The sequence below is a fragment of the Pelobates fuscus genome, chromosome 11 (assembly GCF_036172605.1).
Source record: "Pelobates fuscus isolate aPelFus1 chromosome 11, aPelFus1.pri, whole genome shotgun sequence".
In the NCBI taxonomy this organism is placed as follows: domain Eukaryota; kingdom Metazoa; phylum Chordata; class Amphibia; order Anura; family Pelobatidae; genus Pelobates; species Pelobates fuscus.
In genome coordinates, this window is record NC_086327.1 from 110792923 (window position 1) to 110807878 (window position 14956).

General features: G+C 43.0%; 1 protein-coding gene across 2 annotated transcripts in view; it reads left to right on the plus strand.

Annotated features, from left to right (window-relative positions):
• PLCH2 (phospholipase C eta 2) overlaps positions 1 to 14956 on the plus strand; it is a 555068-nt gene that overhangs the window by 126581 nt on the left and 413531 nt on the right. The window contains exon 1 of one of the 2 annotated variants that reach the window (XM_063436487.1): positions 2661 to 2893. The exons of the other annotated variant lie outside the window; for it this stretch is intronic. Within the exon in view, the coding sequence (XP_063292557.1) occupies positions 2863 to 2893 (31 nt within the window). The 5' untranslated portion in view covers positions 2661 to 2862. Of the gene's footprint in view, positions 1 to 2660; positions 2894 to 14956 lie in introns of those variants that run through there. 2 annotated transcript variants of the gene reach the window in all.

Below are 14956 nucleotides of genomic sequence, written 5' to 3' on the forward strand. Positions count from 1 at the left end.
GCAGCGGTGCTATATGTTTTGGTGCTTGAGTCTTCGGCATCCAAGCCAGTGCCGATATGTGCATATCATTTGCGTGATCTTTCTCTATCGTGGCCCAAGTTTTCAATTCTCGTCATTGAGATGTCGCTATTATAGGCACGATGTGTGCTGCTCTGTAGTAGCCCATTATGTTCGGCATTCCCATGCCGCCTTGTGCAGGTGTGCCATACATAGTAGAACTCGCCACCCGTGGTTTCTTGTCTTCCCATACATAGTTGTTGAGCAAATTTTGTAAGCCGCGTATATAGGTGTGTGGGAGCCGAATTGGGAGGGTACGAAAGAGGTACAGTATCTTTGGTAGAGCTATCAGTTTCACTGAGACCATGCGGCCCACCCACGAAATGAATTTGCCTTTCCATCCTTGGAGAAGCATTTGAATTTCATTGAGTAGCTTGAGGTAATTAGCTTTGTACAGTGCGGTTGGCATGGGTGTGAAGTTAACTCCTAGAAACTTTATGTGGTCCTGTTTCCAATCATAGGTGAAATTAGCTTTAAGTTGGTCTTTCTCTGGTTTGGGGATATTGATCCCTAGGGCGAGGGTCTTTGCTACGTTTAATTTGTAATAGGAGCAGCGGCTAAACTGGGTGAGGATGTCGTGGAAATTCGGGAGAGATATGTGTGGTTATTCTAATGTCAGGAGGATATCATCCGCAAATAAGGACAATTTATATTCACGCCCTTTGAGCCTGATTCCGTGTATGTTTGGGTCATCCCTGATCAGTTGTGTCATGGGTTCTAGTGCCAGTATGTAGAGTAGGGGGGAAAGAGGGCATCCCTGCCTGGAGCCTTTGGAGATGGAGAAAGGTTTGGAGATAAATCCCCTATTAACTACTCGGGCTGACGGGGCTGAGTATAGTGCTGTGATGAGCGAAATGAACGTAGAAGGGAAGTTAAATTTACAGAGTACTGCAAGGAGGAAAGGCCAGTGAAGCCTATCAAAAGCTTTCTCCACGTACAGGGAGAGTAGGACACTGTGGGCCTTCCCCCTCTGCAGTCCGTATAGATTGTCCAGGACTTTGCGGGTACCGTCTGCTCCCTGCCTGCCGCCTACGAATCCTACTTGGTCCTCCTTTATCAGTGTTGGAATAACTGGCGCTAGTCTGTTTGCGAAAATTTTTGCTATAATTTTTACGTCAGTGTTCAGGAGAGATATAGGGCGTAAATTTTGGCACCTGTCTGGGGGTTTTCCAGGCTTAGGGAGTGTGGCAACATGAGCCATTAGCGAATCAATGCATTTTTAAGGGGAAAGTTCAGCGTCTCCATCCAGAGCGCAGAGACGCTGAACGTCAGTCCTGCTCACTGTGCAGCACTGCCCCAAGAAGCGCCTCTAGTGGCCATTCCTCAGACAGCCCTAGGCAGTAATGTAAACACTGAAACAAGTTTCTCTGAAAAGACAGTGTTTACTGCAACAAGCTGTAATTATTCTGGTGACTTTATTGTCCCTTTAACATTAAACATTAACCCATACTCTACCCTATCTCTAACCATTAAACCTCTGCCAACCTAAATACTATTAACTAACTTAACACTGACACTAACTTCAAAATATCATGTAATATGAAGATTCAGAGTAATGAATTTTTGTCTTGGGAAAATAATGACGTCTCCTGTTTCTGGAGACATTTATAAACCATTTGACCTTCATCTTGTGGTTTATTTTCATTTCTTCCGAACCCTCAATGGCATTATTTTCACATAATACATGTATCCTTGATACACATATACAGTAATCCCTATGGATCTATTTGTATATTATTTTATTTGATAGTACGTTGTAATTTAACTCTGAGTGATTTGGGGATAAGGATCAATCATCATCATATTAAAAAAATAAAAAAAATTCCATTATAGTAAAAGGCATCAGAGAATTTCAAACATGTTTTTTTTTGTATGTTAATATTGTTTCGTCTTGTAATATAGCACTTGGAGCGGTGGTTTGAAAATGCACACTGTAGCACAGAGCTTCCACTCCAATAATAAAGCTCAGGTCACGTGGAGAATGTGGTTTGTCTGTCTCCATAGTGATTACATAATTATCCCCGTATTCCGTTAATTAGTCATTGATAACATACAAGCTGTCTTTCTCTCTTAACTCATCGCTATAGCTATATCTGTCAACCTGCCTGTGTCCGAGTTACTGCTTTATACAATGCATAACCTTGATTAAACCTGTAAGGGTTTCGTTCAAGACTAACTTCCATACAGCTTTTATAAACACATCCCTGCAGAGGTACAATTTCTTAATTGCAGATCTGCTAAAACCTTGCCCTATTTTACAAATTATGATGGATTTGTTATTTAACCCTGTTAGATCTAGTATATTCCATTTGTTATACACCCCCCTGGTGGCCAACGGGTTAAAACTAAAAGGGACAGACACAGGTAATTCAAGTAACTGTATCCATCTTTCTGAATGTAGAAGGAACATCTGTATGTTCATCCTTTTAAATGCTGTATTCAGTAGATAGCAAGTGATTGGTAAGTGTTGATATTAATCAAACAGTGAAGGTTTCAACCTTCTGGCAAAAAAAAAAAAGATGTAACCAGCCCTCCCTTTATCCCATCATGTGCTCTCAGAGGCACAAGACAAGGCTCTGACGAGAGAGAGAGACTGGGCAAAAGCCGCTATGAATCCTTAGTGGCTGAGAGAATCAATGGGATGAAATTCAAACTAGCTTCCCATAGAAGCAGACGCACTTGCACACGAGATTCTGCACTTGCTGAGAAAAGAAGAGAGAAGCACAACGTAGAGGAGTGCAACGATGAGAGCGTTTACATCCTAATGCAAAGCTGTTTAGAAAATCTTCCTGTCTCTGCAAGACAATGGATTTAGCAAGCCTTCCACAGAAGCACAGTAGGTAGCCTTTATTTCTATCCTATAGACAGTTTTTGTTTAGATTCTTTAAGAATTTTTTTTTTTTTTACTTTTTGTTTCATGTGTTTTTTTTTTTGTAGCTGTTTTTTTTTTGTTTTGTTTTTTGTTTTGGACAGCTTACCACCTGTCTTTGCTGCACTAACAGTTGAAACCGTATCCTCTTCTTCTTCTAGAAAGCTTATCCTCTTGTTACATACTTATGTCATGATCTAGTGAGACCTTCTTCCGAGTCTTACTTGATGTTTAGCTTTTATTGGTTTATGGCAATAGAACGAAAGAATGCTTGCAACATTAAAGTGAACAGAAAAACCTCACAAATTAAGAGGGGCAGGGGTTGAGTTTTCATTTCATTAACCCTTTACATTTTTTTTACTTATAACAAATAAAAATACAGCAATCATCCACTAACTATAAAGTCATTAACCCTTGATTAGGTCAGAATTCGTAATATGGGTAAAAGGTATGTGTACAGTATTGAGCTCTCAACAGGCACTCCAAACAAGGTTACCAAGTCACTAAGTATTAAATATCTAATTGTAGGATGCTCAAAATTTGATTCTATGTATAACTAATGTTAGTGCGTTTTTACTGGATGGTCAGTCTCACGTTTGAAGAAAACTTATCACAACAACTTGAAGAGTTAAATGTATTCAACTCTTTATTTTTATTATCTTCTTCTTAACCTTGGAGCAGTTAAGGCTTTCCTTTCGATGTCTCCTGTTTCACTTAGAGTCATACCTCAAAGAGTAATAGATTAAAGAAATTACTCCAACCTAAATGCTTTGCGGATTCTGGTATATATCATTTCGATGGTCAGAATATTTCGGGTCCTTCTGGTAAAACTTGTAGAGGTCAGAAAGAACCAAGACGTACTGTCATGTATATGATGGGTGCTAAACATTACTGGAATATGATATACAAATTATGAAATACATACAGAGATAACTCATAATAGAGCGTGATATGCGAAATAAAGAAACATGCTTACACTTTATTACATAATTACGGTAACGTGACACTAATAGTCTTGACGGAATACGGGCTATTGTCTTCCATGTGTTCTTCTCCTGTCTGCTTGTACTTTGTCAGTGTCAGTCGGAGGACAGAGTGCTAAATCTTCAGTCCCTACATGACACAGTAGGGACGCTGATTGCTTCTGACACAGTTAAGCTCTGTGGACTCATGGCAAAGGCTTGGAACTGGTGCCTCGAACTACGTCCCCTGTAAACCCCCGATGAGATAGCTTCGCACTTCAGCTTTCCACAGCTACCAATGAGTTAAATGTTTTCACTTTAGAATTCTGCAGCGAGAAAATAGATTGCTCTTTCATGTGTACTCTGGGTATTGTGTAATGCTAGTTTTCTGTGATCAAGACACTTAGAGATAGTAGAAAGGCTGAGCCTATGCTAATGATCATTAGCGAGTGCAATGCTATTATTTATGATGGCTTTTCCCTGACTGCTGCCATTTTTCCTTGATGTATTTTCCATTTTCAAATGAATGATAAACAATTTATTTTTCTTTGGACCATAATAGAGGGTTTGCCACATGTTCCGAAGAATGATGTGCTTTCGGGATTAAAAAATATATATATTTCGGAACGTACTGTGCATTTGCTTTAACTTGTATGTAGAACACTAGTTTGATGTGTACAAGAAAGCATTAAATACATACCCATTCATGTTTTTTAGCACTGGTACAAAAAAAAGTGTCAATCTAGGTCAGGCATAGGCAACCTTCGGCACTCCAAATGTTTTGGACTAGACCTTCCATGATGCTTTGCAGCCTTATGGGTGTAAGAGCATTATGGGGGATGTAGTCCACAACATCTGGAGTGCCAAAGGTTGCCTATTCCTGATCTAGGTTATTGATCCAAGGCAGATAAATCTCACTTCAGAGTCCTGAAGTCCTATCTCAGTGTTGCTTGCCAACGCAATGCTGTGAATTAGAAAGGAGCAACTGCATAGTGCCAAGCCATAATTGTGTTACTGCTTGAGAATGTTCTACTCTGTTTTAAGATGTTGTATGCACAGCACATTGGGGTTTATTAACTAAATAGACAATCCGTGATTTTAAAACTTAATTGCAAAATTCAGGAAAAACTATCTTGTTAGTTGTCTCTATAAATATGTTGAAAAATTTCTTCAAAATCAGCTATATTTTTGTTTAGATTTTGCAATTTAATTTTTTTACTACTGTTTGCTGTTTACCGAATAAACCCTAAATATTTCCAGTTTGTGAATACAGGGCATTGTACATCACAGTGGATCTCTGTTCGTTTTAGGTTGAATGTGTTCATTTTTAACCCTATGAAAGGCTTCACCTTGCACATTGTTTTGGATCCGAATAGCTAATTGACAAAGTAACTTTTACAACTTTCTCGAGATTTGGACCAGTCTGTGCTTCCGCTTGGTTACCTTGGTTGAGAAGATGCTCCAGACAGACATTGCTTTTTTTAATTTTACTCCTTAATCCTGCAATTTTACAAACTCGTGTTCTAAAGGGATTCCTCTCCCTTTCATAAATGTCAACATGGGAAAATGACTTAAATATTTTCAAGCCAGTCATACTCATATCTATAAATCAGTGTAGTTTGTCAATCTCGGGGAATTAGATTTCCTTAAAGGGACATTTAAAGCATAGTAAACATTTTATTTATATATCATCCATTTTGTCACTGGGATGCAGGAGGATTCTGCAGCATCGTATTGCCATTAACTCCTCCCGTGCTGGTATCTTGAGACAGTCTCCCACAAATAGTCCAAATATAAGCCACAGAGTCACAGGCTATTAGAAGGTCTGCAGAAATATTGAATAGCCAGACGCTGTTATAACCTAGTACCAAGAGCCTGAATGTGTGCTCATGTCGTACAGATAATGTGGACAGATCGGGAGGAAGTTACATAGAAACACAGAAACATAGAATGTGACGGCAGATAAGAACCATTCGGCCCATCTAGTCTGCCCAATTTTCTAAATACTTTCATTAGTCCCTGGCCTTATCTTATAGTTAGGATAGCCTTATGCCTATCCCACGCATGCTTAAACTCCCTCACTGTGTTAACCTCTACCACTTCAGCTGGAAGGCTATTCCATGCATCCACTACCCTCTCAGTAAAGTAATACTTCCTGATATTATTTTTACACCTTTGCCCCTCTAATTTAAGACTATGTCCTCTGGTTGTCATAGTTTTTCTTCTTTTAAATATAGTCTCCTCCTTTACTGCGTTGATTCCCTTTATGTATTTAAATGTTTCTATCATATCCCCCCTGTCTCGTCTTTCCTCCAAGCTATACAACCTCCTCATTATGACACCTCCTGCAGAGGAGGTGTGCTTAGGGTATGTCTCGCAGCCTAACAGCATTTGGTAACATCTGGAAAAACTGTTCCCATGACTTCTTAGCAACATAACTACTACAGTAAGCTATAGTGTTTGTGATGCTTGAAGTATCCCCTTTAATTTACATGGTAAATGTACAACAATAAACTCAAACTCAATAAACTCAAATAATAAGAAATATTGTGAGGGGTGCTTATAATTTCATTTGGAGTCTTAGGGATTCTTCTCTAAATTCAGGGTTTCAGTGTAATTGATAAAGTCAGTTCAGGATACTTAAAGGGACACTATAGGCACCCAGACCACTTGATCTCATCGAAGTGGTGTGAGTGCAGTGTCCCTGTCCCTTTAACCCTGGAAATGATAAACTGCAATAATTCCCTTGCAAGGTTAACTCCAACACTAGTGGCTGTCCACCAGACAGCGACTAAAGGTGCTTCCGGGTCCTTAGCAGACTTTTGGTCCGCTAACTGATGCTGGATGTTCTCACTCTTTGCAACGTCAGCTAAAATTCCATAGGAAAGCATTGATTCAATGCTTTCATACGGTAAAGTTCTAATGCAATTATAGTGATCGCTGTGCATGCACATTGCGTCCTGCATGTGCAGAGGTGAAGCTTGACCTAGCGCCAAGGGACATTGGAGCTAGAATCAGGTAAATGACAAAAGGGTTTCTCACTTTTTCAGTGCAGAGGGGGAGAAGTGGGGCATGACGGGGTGGAGCAGAAGGTGCTCTAGTGCCAGGAATACAACGTTTTATTCCAAACCCAATAGTTTCCCGTTAAAACCATACTTTAAACCATGCTTTAAACCATGCTGCTAATCCTGTTAAGGCTATAAATTTGCTATGGAAGACTGGAGAGTGAGATGTGAGGTTAGACTTAGAGAGGGAGAAAGTGGCAGTGGCACCATAGTAACTATTTCGAAGCTTGCCAGCTCTTCACTAGAATGTGACACTGCCTTGTTATTAACAGAGGTATTGCTGTACATTGTTCAAAAACACGTTTTTCTTTCTTTTTTTTAAATAAAGAACTTGAGTGTCTTCGTTAATTATTGTCATGGTTAGTTGTAATTTATATTATATGTAAAGGACCATTTTATTTCTGAGGGTTGTACATGTTTAGAAACAGCAAGCACATCTGCGACATATAGAATCAGACAGGATGAAGAGCTGTGCTAATTAAAGCTTGCAATTGGAGATTGGACGTGTTGAGAGATTAGAAAATCTGGTGTAAAAAATGGTTCTATATATTTTTTTTTTTTAGTGAGTCAGTGAACAGGAAAACACCTCACTTACATTGTGTGATATGGGGTGGGGGGGGGGGGGTCTTCTACATGAAATTTTTGGAACTCCTCATTCAGGGCACTTTGGGGGGCTTGTAGTCTGGCTGAGAACCACCAAGACCTGAGCCTTGACTGACATCACTCCATCTTTCCTGTTAACTCTTGGTGAGGGACAATGCAAGAAAATACATTCTGATCATGTATGTTGGCTTTGCTTTCTTATTATAGATATATAATTTTTTAAAGGCATTATAAGGAGAGCTGTCCAACCAGGACTTGATGGGGTAGTGAGGGGGGAACTTAGTCCTAAAAAGTGGCTTGAAGATAGAGGGCACTACCCATTACTGGATGGGGTATCATGGTTTGGGTGCAGTACAAGCCTTACTAAATGATACTCCTCAGATTGGCTACAAACAAATTGTTAAAACAGAACCTTAAGGGCAATCCTGAAAGTCTCCATGGCATGCATGTATACTCCTGTTGTTTTCATTTGCTATCAATATACAGGTATACTCTCTCTATACCCTTCATACTAATCCAACCCCAGTATACAGAAGGCCTCCATCAATATATGTGCTTTTCTGACATCTTACAGGGAGGTAAAGTGTTAAGTATGTGTATAACACAGTTTTGCACCCTCCTGTCATGCATCCTGTATGTAAAAACTAACACCTATATGGAATATCTTGCTGTAAATTGTTAGCCCTCTATAGGATGCAGAACTACGAGCCTAGAAGGCTTGTACGCAGGTTCAGCATCACAGGCAGGCAGCACAGACAGGTAATTAGCCAAGTGACGGCAGGTGTGAGAAGAACTGCAGAGTCAAACAAAGCAGCGGGTTTGCCCAGGGGGCAAGACAATTCTTTGCAAAAAAAAAAAAGCCAAGCCGAGAGGATACAGAATGAGTGGTGATGGCTGAACTTTACAATTAGTTCTTTGCTGCCAGGCAAACGTAAGCAGCATTCTGCAGGTTTAGCATCAGATGCACGGATGAAGTCCTCTGTCACCTGGGGGAGGGTGTAAAATGCGAGTCACTGGGTTTGTTTGTCTGCTCTAGTTTAGCAACCAACTGCCAGGTACGTTCTAGTGACTACAATTCACTCACAGTTATTTTCTAACGTGGATATCTATCTATCTATCTATCTATCTATTTATCTGTCTGTCTGTCTATCTATCTATCTATCTATCTATCTATCTATCATCTATCTATCATCTATCCATCCATCTATACATCCATCCATCCAAACATGACAGTGATAGACCATCATAAAAAGTGTAACAAATGGCTCAAGTAGTCCCCCCTCTACAGTCCCCAACCCTCCTCTACAGCCCCTACCCCCTCCTCTACAGCCACTGTCCCCCTCTACAGCCTCTACCCCCTCCTCTACAGTCCCTGTCCCCCTCTACAACCCCTGCTCCCCTTTCTATAGCTTCTGTGCCCCCTCTCAGCCCCTGTACTCCCACCATAGAACCTGCCCCCCTTTAGAGCCCCTGTGCCTGCCTAAACAGTCCCTGTGCCCCTTTCTACAGCCCCTGCCCCTTTTTCTATAGCCCCTGCCCCCCTTCTATAGTCCCTGTGCCCCCACCACAGCCCCTGCCTCCTTTATATACCCCCTGTGTCCCACTTCTATAGTCCCTGTGCCCCTCTCTATAGTCCATGATGACCAGGGATTAGTGGTCTTAGCCACCTATCAGCCCCTGTGCCCCCATAAAGCCCCTGTATCCCCCTTTACAGCCCTTGTATCCCCCTCTACAGCCCCTGCCCTCTTTCTACTGCCCCTGTCCCTTTTCCATAGCCCCTACCCCTCCTTTCTATAGCCACTGCCTCCTTTCTATACCCCCTGTGCCCCGCGTGTAAAGCCCACGTGCTCCCTCTCATCCCCTGTTCCCCCTCTCTACAGCCCCTGTGTCCGCCCCTATACAGCCCCTGTGCACCCCTCTACAGCCTCTGTGTCCCCCCTCTACATCCCTTGCCTCCCCTTCTACAGCCCCTGTTCCCCTCTCTACATCCCCTGTCCCCACACCTCAACCCCTGCCCACCTTCTAAAGCCCCTGTGCCCCTGACCACCCCGGATAAGGTGGTCCCAACCCCCTCTCAGCCCCTGTCCCCCCTTCTACATCCCTGCCCCCCTACAGTCCCTAACTCCCCTGCTACACATCCCTCCAACTACAGCCTCTATCCCTTCACCCTAACGGTGTCTGTGTGTCTCTGTGTGTGTCTGTATGGCTGGAAAAAAGAAAGAGACAAACAAAGAGGCTGGGGTAAGTAAGAGACACACTAAAGGGGGGGATAAAATACAGTAAAGGGGGTTATGAGATACACAGGTGAAGATGCATTTTTGGGGGGAGTGCAGCAAAATGCATCTTCACCTGTGTAGCCAAAAATTCTTGCATTGGCCCTGTACATATGGTTTTGGTTTTGGCATCAAGTATGCTGTGCTTTTTTGCATGCTCCAATCTTTATTGTTTTTGCACAGAAAGGAAAACGTTTTGTAAATCTTTTGCTGAATGCTATAAGCCCGCGTCATTAGCCGCTCTCCCTTACTCCAGAAAAATACTTCCTTATCACATGTATGTACACAGCTCAGCTACAAAGTAAACGACATTGGAAGCAGGGACGTATTAGCCGCGAGGCAAACAAGGCATTTGCCTTGGGCAGCATATTCCAGGGGGGCGGCAAAAAAAGCCGCCCCCAAATGCCCAGGGCAAATGTCTTGTTAGCCTTGCGGCTGACTGACATGTTGGGCTGGCTGCTGGGCGTGGGGCGCTGGCGAGGGAGCACTTCCTCTGAGCTCTCTGCTCAGCTCCCTCGCGCGCCGCCCGCAAAGTGATGCTGGGAGCTGGAAGATGATGTCATATTCCGGCTCCCTGCCTCACTCTGTGGGTGGCGCGCATGGGAGCTGAACAGAGAGCTCAGGGGGAAGTGCTCCCTCACCAGCGCCGCCCGCCCAGCAGCCCGACTGGCATCCCCAGAGGGAGAGGGAGAACCCCCCCCCAGCATTCCTAAAAGTACGGAGGCTGGGGGTTAAATAAAAAAAAAATGTGAGTGTTAATGTGAGTGAGTATGTTTGTCTGTTAGTGTGTGTGTGTGTGTTAGTGTGTGTTTGTGTGTGTGTGTGTCTGTTAGTGTGTGTGTGTTTGTTAGTGTGTGTGTGTGTGTCTGTGTGTCTGTTAGTGTGTGTTTGTGTGTGTGTGTGTGTGTTAGTGTGTGTCTGTTAATTAGTGTGTGTGTGTCTGTTAGTGTGTGTGTCTGTTAGTGTGTGTGTGTCTGTTAGTGTGTGTGTGTGTGTGTGTGTCTGTTAGTGTGTGTGTGTTTGTTAGTGTGTGTGTGTGTCTGTTAGTGAGTGTGTGTGTGCCTGTTAGTGAGTGTGTGTGTGTCTGTTAGTGAGTGTGTGTGTCTGTTAGTGAGTGTGTGTGTGTGTCTGTTAGTGTGTGTGTGTGTCTGTTAGTGAGTGTGTGGTTCTGTCAGTGAATGTGTGTTTCTGTCAGTGAATGTGCGTCTGTTAGTGAGTATGTGTTTCTGTCAGTGAATGTGCGTCTGTTAGTGAGTATGTGTTTCTGTCAGTGAATGTGCGTCTGTTAGTGAGTATGTGTTTCTGTCAGTGAATGTGTGTGTGCCTTTTAGAATGGGGGGCAGGTGGGAAGGGTTGGGTGGGGGTGGTGCGCGGGGCGGGGCGCCTGAGTTTTGTCCTGCCTAGGGCAGCACAAAGCCAGGATACACCACTGGTTGGAAGGACAGGACACCCTGGGTATCACAACCTGTTGGTAATTTCTCTGTCTGCAGCCAGGTTGTGAATTAAAGCAGTTCACTCAGTGCTTTTGGGGCTGAAAATGTGCATACATTTGATAAGGACGTCTTTCTGGCATGAGGGAGTGTGACTAAGGATTCCGCAAAATAGTTATTTTTCTGTGCAAAAACTATAAAGATTTGAGCATACAAGAAAAATATACCGTATATTAATCAAATGCATTAAAGCTGTATTGGTGCTCGGAGTGCTCCTTTAAGACCGGACTGTAGTGTGAATAACTGGCAAGTATTCTGCGTAATAGCCACATACAAATATAATTATATTAAAAAAAAATATTGTGGAATGCACAATTGTTTGAATGCCCACTATGAAGAGCTCAGTGTGCCGTGCCATCTCTCCTGTCTGGTTTTATGCATTGCAAATGTATTATGCTCATTTACTACCTTGTATTTAGCATTGCTAATGCTTTATAAAGATGTAATGGTGCATTATGCTAAGTTTCCTTCACAGCCAATATTAATCTTTCTGCAAATCTCTCTGGAAATAAAGTATTTCAGAGTGGCAGAAAGGGGATGTGGTTACCGTAATATATCCTTAAGTATGTAGCATTCCTCTCACTTTCGAACATTAACAAGCTCAACTCTTAAGCTATCAAAGGCTACAAATAAGTTTGTGGTTAAAGCCTTTACCACTTTCACAATGTGGTATGCAGTGTACTAACCGTAGCATTGATCAGGGCCGGAGTAACATTGGGGCTGATGGAGCTGCAGCTCCAGGCCCAGGCCCATGGAATAGGCCCATTTAAAAAAAAAAAAAATGTTTTTTACACACTACTCTTAGGTTTGTCACCTGACTGGTATTTTTCTGGCACAGCTGGTATTTGAGGCTGCCTGGCCAATGCCAGTATTGCAGTAATACCGGCAATACAAATGCAGGTATTTTTCTTAGTATAAACAGAAATTACTCTGCAATACCATCACCGGCCAGTAGGGGGTAACTGTGTGTGGAGACAGGCAGGGATAGGAAGTAACAGCATATCCCTCCCTGCCTCTTTCTACTACTCACTGATCCGTGGGGGAGCAGCTACACAGTACAGAGATTCCAGACAGCAGCTCTACAGCTCAGGTAAGTGAGGGATGGGGGGAAAGGCAGCAGGGAGACATGGGGACACTGAGACACTAGGGGACACTGAGAAACTAGGGGACACATGGAGATACAGACACTAGGGGATACTGGGAGACCTGGGGACACTGAGACACTTTGGGACACTGGAAAACACGGGGACACTGAGACACTAGGGGACACTGGGAGAAATGGGAACACTGATAGACATAGGGACATGGGGAGACACTGAGACATTAGGACACAGAGACACTAGGGACACAGTGTCCTCATGACTCCCAGTGTTCCCTAGTCTCCCAGTGTATGTGTCCCCATGTCTCAGTGTCCCTAGTGTCTCAGTGTCCCCATGGCTCCCAGTTTCCCCTAGTGTCTCAATGCCCCATGTCGCCGAGTGTCCCCAAGTGTCTCAGTGTCCCCCGGTCTCTCAGTGACATGGGGACACAGTGAGACATGGGGACACTGGGAGAAATGGGAACACTGAGAGACTAGCGGACTGGGCGACAAGGGGACACCGACACTGTGATACATAGGGACACTGTGAGACTGGGTGACTTGAAAGATTGAGACACTGGGAGACAGAGAGACACTGGGAGCAATCCATCTATACAGCAGAATCCAACTGTGAGTAGTTTGTTGGTGATTTTACAGAATTTTCTCTTATGTCACTCTTATGTCATGTGATTTACATCATGTGATGTCACGCATAACTAATTAATTATACAAATGTTTAAGGCTGGTATTTTTTTCCAAGAAAGGTGGCAACCCTAACTACTCTTCACATACTCTTGCAATCATGTATTTCTGACCTTATTATGTTAAAACCACCATTTAGCCCCCATGGTCCCCTCTTGCCTCCCTAAATATAGTCAACTCTTACTTGTATTCAAGTCTGCAGCTGCTGGCTCTGTCCCTGTCTGTCTCTGAACTGACTCTGTCTGCTGACATCATCAGAAGTGGTGGTCTGAGCAAATTACAATGCTTTCCCATAGGATTGGCTGAGACTGTCAACTAGGCAGATTAGGGGCAGAGCCAGCACAAGTCAAACATAGCCCTGGCCAATCAGCATCTCCTTATGAAGATAAATTGATTCAATGCATCTCTAGGAGGAAGGTTCAGTGTCTGCATGCAGAGGGTGGAGACACTGAATGGCACTGCTGCACACTAGGCAGTACTGCCCCAGGAGACACATCTAGCAGCCATCTAAGGAGTGGCCATCAGAGTTTATTTTCTCTGAAAAGTGTTTACTGAAAAAAGCTTGGAGGGAATGATTCTACTTACTAAAACAAATACAATAAGCTATAGTTGTTCTGGTGACTATAGTGTCCCTTTAAGTTTGAAAGCTCAAGAGGGATGCATGGGAACAAAACCTGTGTGGACTGGCTGACAATAAAATTAGTTTAGATAATGCAGACTTTGGTCTCTCTAACACTGTGGCATGTCACCTTTCTTCTACACTCACTACATACACCTTTTCTCTGTCCCAGACTATATACCAGGAACTTCTGCCTGCTAGTAATATGATAAGGAGACAAGTGGACATGTGAGTGCTAGGGGACAGTCCTTGGAAAGCGTGGAGTAGGCACATCATTTGATGCATTTATGTCAAGCTCAGGGTGCTGCCTGCATAATATGCCCTTAGTTGGACAGCCTGCGTGATTAGCAGGCAGCCTGACATGCATTCATGCCAGGCTGGCCTTCCAATTCTTTGGACAAACATGCCCCGTTTTTGGGCATGTTCACCCCTTTTGGCAGGTCTGGTCACGTGATTCGCGCCAGTGTCACACTCTTTTACCCTGCACATTGACTTCCTGCTTCACTGGACACTGCTGTTATGGATCTGGATTTACTTGAAAGACGAAAGCATAAATTAGAGAGATTAGCATAGAGTATGTGTTTTCGTATAGCTGCATCCTTTGAGTTTCCCTCCAACACCATCTCCATCAAATATATGATGCTTGGGAGGTATGATTGTTTTAGTGTATTTGGTCGATAAGATTCTGTAATTAGGCCCCATCATAATTGTCAGCACCAGGCCCACTGGGCTCTTAATCTGGCCCTGGCATTGATGCTCGTAAAAATCAAATTGTGCTCCTAGTCTATTGGGGTGGGGGGCAGGGGGGAGCAGGGGGGGGGGGGTGAAGGGTGGTCTGCTCAAAATCCAAAGTATCCTTTGTTTAGAAGGTTCTTAGATGCATGCTAGCCCAATGGCTACTACTCAACCCATGAAGTCACACAAACAAATTATAGACGAGAAAAAGGAGGGGGAGTTTAGGACGATACAGTAACTAAAAGAAAAAAAAAAGAAAAGAATAACTCTGTGCCGATATAAATTCCAAATCACTGTTGCACAGCCAGTGGTATACGCAAATCTAATGCAAAAGATGAAAATTAATAAGCCTAACTAGAATGCAGATACACAATAATGCTGCTATAATTCAGTGAATGATGCACTGATGAAGGGTGCTTAACAGAAACGTTTACAAGTCTGTTACATAATTTAATACAATAAATTGTAGTAGTACTATTGTTGACATGCACTCTAGTGCTTGC